The 2,349-nt window shown below is 36.2% G+C and overlaps 1 protein-coding gene across 1 annotated transcript in view; it reads left to right on the top strand.

Moving 5' to 3' along the window:
* The window catches only part of ZFAND4 (zinc finger AN1-type containing 4), a 13,558-nt gene extending 11,490 nt beyond the window's left edge, over positions 1-2,068 (top strand). The window contains exon 8 of the mRNA XM_010169811.2: positions 1,163-2,068. Coding sequence (XP_010168113.2) covers positions 1,163-1,298 — 136 coding nt within the window. The 3' untranslated portion in view covers positions 1,299-2,068. The remainder of the gene's footprint in view (positions 1-1,162) is intronic.
* Positions 2,069-2,349: the final 281 nt, after the last annotated feature.

Genomic DNA, 2,349 nt, shown 5'->3' with positions numbered 1-2,349 from the left:
TCCTGCTGAGCACATAGCTGCAAGCTCTTCTAGAAGACCTATGCAGCTTGCTTAAAGTTAAAAATGAAGTACAGAAAAAGGGGGGAAATCTCACATCTCCAAGAATAGCATTCATTGTAGTTTGAAAAAGAGCAAACGACCTTTTACTAGAATGGAACGTGAGCCAAATCAAGAATACAGTCATATGAGAGAACTGGTGATTATGGGACCAAGAATCAAAGAAAAACAAATTCATTACTAGGCAAACAAAGCATCAGGAACAGCTGCAGAGCTTACTACAAACCTAGACAGGTAGATAAATAGAGGATTATAGTCTAATAGTGAGACAGTAAGTTGGATGAGTAACACGTAATCCATTTCAAGAGAATTCTGATTTTGAATTATGTCATCATTTTACTGTCATGAAGCAACTTTATCAAATAATCAGGCAACAGGACACCAATATCAGTCTCCACTTAAAGCACTTGTTTAGATTAGATATTACATCTGGAGTATGCTTTTCTCCTGGTAGGAGTCTTAGCTGCTGAGCTGTCAAGTTTGAAGGCAAAAATCATAATCTTAACTCACTGAAATTGCAACTGGTATCGGAAAGATATCAGTCATACAGGAGGTCATGTTCCCTATAGTTAGCCTGTCTGATGTTTTTACAGCCGATTAAATTTGTAATTATTAATCTCAAATTACTAATGAGAGTTTATGCCAGGCAGAAGTTGCACTGGACTAAACATCTGTTTTGGTGGTCTGAATGATGTGGTGATTTTGAATTGAAAATCATTTTGTGGATTTCACCTGATGCCATTATTTTAGTTACATGGTTTTGTCCTCTGAATTCTACCAACTGATGTTGTGTGAGGTCTTTAAAAAGAAATAAAATAAATCAAAGCCCATCATTAATTTGTAAGTGTGGTTGGTCCTTGCTAGCTGGTTCCAGGAGTACTGATCTCACTTAACTCCCCAGCTGAAGAGACTGTTGGGTCAAAACTGCACCATTCAGTGACAAATATGTCATTACCCCACCAGCTGATTTTATCAGTCAAGAATTATTAAAATCCAAGCAGTTATGTCAAATAAACAAGACATGATTAAGCCAAAGGGCCCCCAGCATGTCGGAGAGTTAAAAGCTTCTAAAAGCTTGTAACTTCTAATATTCTTGATTCTTCAGATGTGGAAACAACTTCTGTGCAACGCACCGCTATGCAGAGACTCACACCTGCACCTACGACTATAAGAGTGCAGGGCGAAGGTATTTGCAGGAGACCAATCCCGTCGTTAGTGCACCAAAGCTTCCCAAAATCTAACGTGGTTGTGCTGCATGTGGCTGTTCTGCCAGTGAAGAATTGTATTACCTTGAGAGAAGCACTTGCTTAAACGGCATAATTTTGCCATGCTCCATATCTAAAGATTTGCCAAGTAACAAAAGCACATGAGGATGCATCCTATTGAAGAATAATGTGAACACTACTGCAGTTAAAACTTTTCTTCTTTAGTGAATGAAAAGTTAAAGTTTTAAAGTTTTTTAAAACTTACACTATGGTTTAACTGTTACTGCACGTCTTGTGTTGTGTTTCATATTTGGAAAAGCTATTTCACTAGACAAGTCTTTAAAAGATGCACTTTACTAACTTTCACTGTATAACCAGACTTGAGGGGGTGTTGTAATAAGAGTGTCTTGTAATGTCTTCTGTACTCTTGCGTTTTTTGTCCATTGTGTGGTATCTTCTAAGTTATTTCACTAGAGAGATCCTCCTCCCTCCCCTTTCTTCAAGCAGCCTATTTTGAGATTTTTAAGGGGGTAGTGTGTTCTGCCCCTCTGTTCCATTCAGATTGGCATTCATACACTGTGTATCCATTCTGAAAATCACATACTATGTTAATCACATTTTCTTAAAATAATACTGTTTATATGACAAGTTTGTTTTTAAATAGAAAATTCCCCTTTTGTTGCCATTAAATATAAGGAACAACTTATTTTAACTTTTTTTGTAATCCTAGATTTTTTTAAGACTTCCCAATTTGATTTGTTAAGATGTTGAATGCTGTTACTGGAAGAAATTCTAATAAATATTAAGTTTTATTCTGGTTTATGCTCCTATAAGTACACAAAAATCACTTTTCCTATCTTACAGCATGCTCCTAAATTAAAAGTTGGTCTTTGTTATATGGGGGGATTTTTTTTTTTATTTTTTTTTTCAGAAGCACTAGCTTATCTCTGTTCCCATTGAAGTCGATGGGAAAATTCCCACCAACTTTATTAGGAATAATGTGACCAACACTTTGTACTTTACATAAACCTCCTAAAGTCTTGCAGATGTACTAGCAAAGGCAAAATGGCATATATTAACCTGCAGC

This window comes from Antrostomus carolinensis, unplaced genomic scaffold, assembly GCF_000700745.2.
Source record: "Antrostomus carolinensis isolate BGI_N321 unplaced genomic scaffold, ASM70074v2 scaffold8636, whole genome shotgun sequence".
Taxonomy (NCBI): Eukaryota; Metazoa; Chordata; class Aves; order Caprimulgiformes; family Caprimulgidae; genus Antrostomus; species Antrostomus carolinensis.
This window is presented reverse-complemented; position numbering and strand designations above follow the sequence as displayed.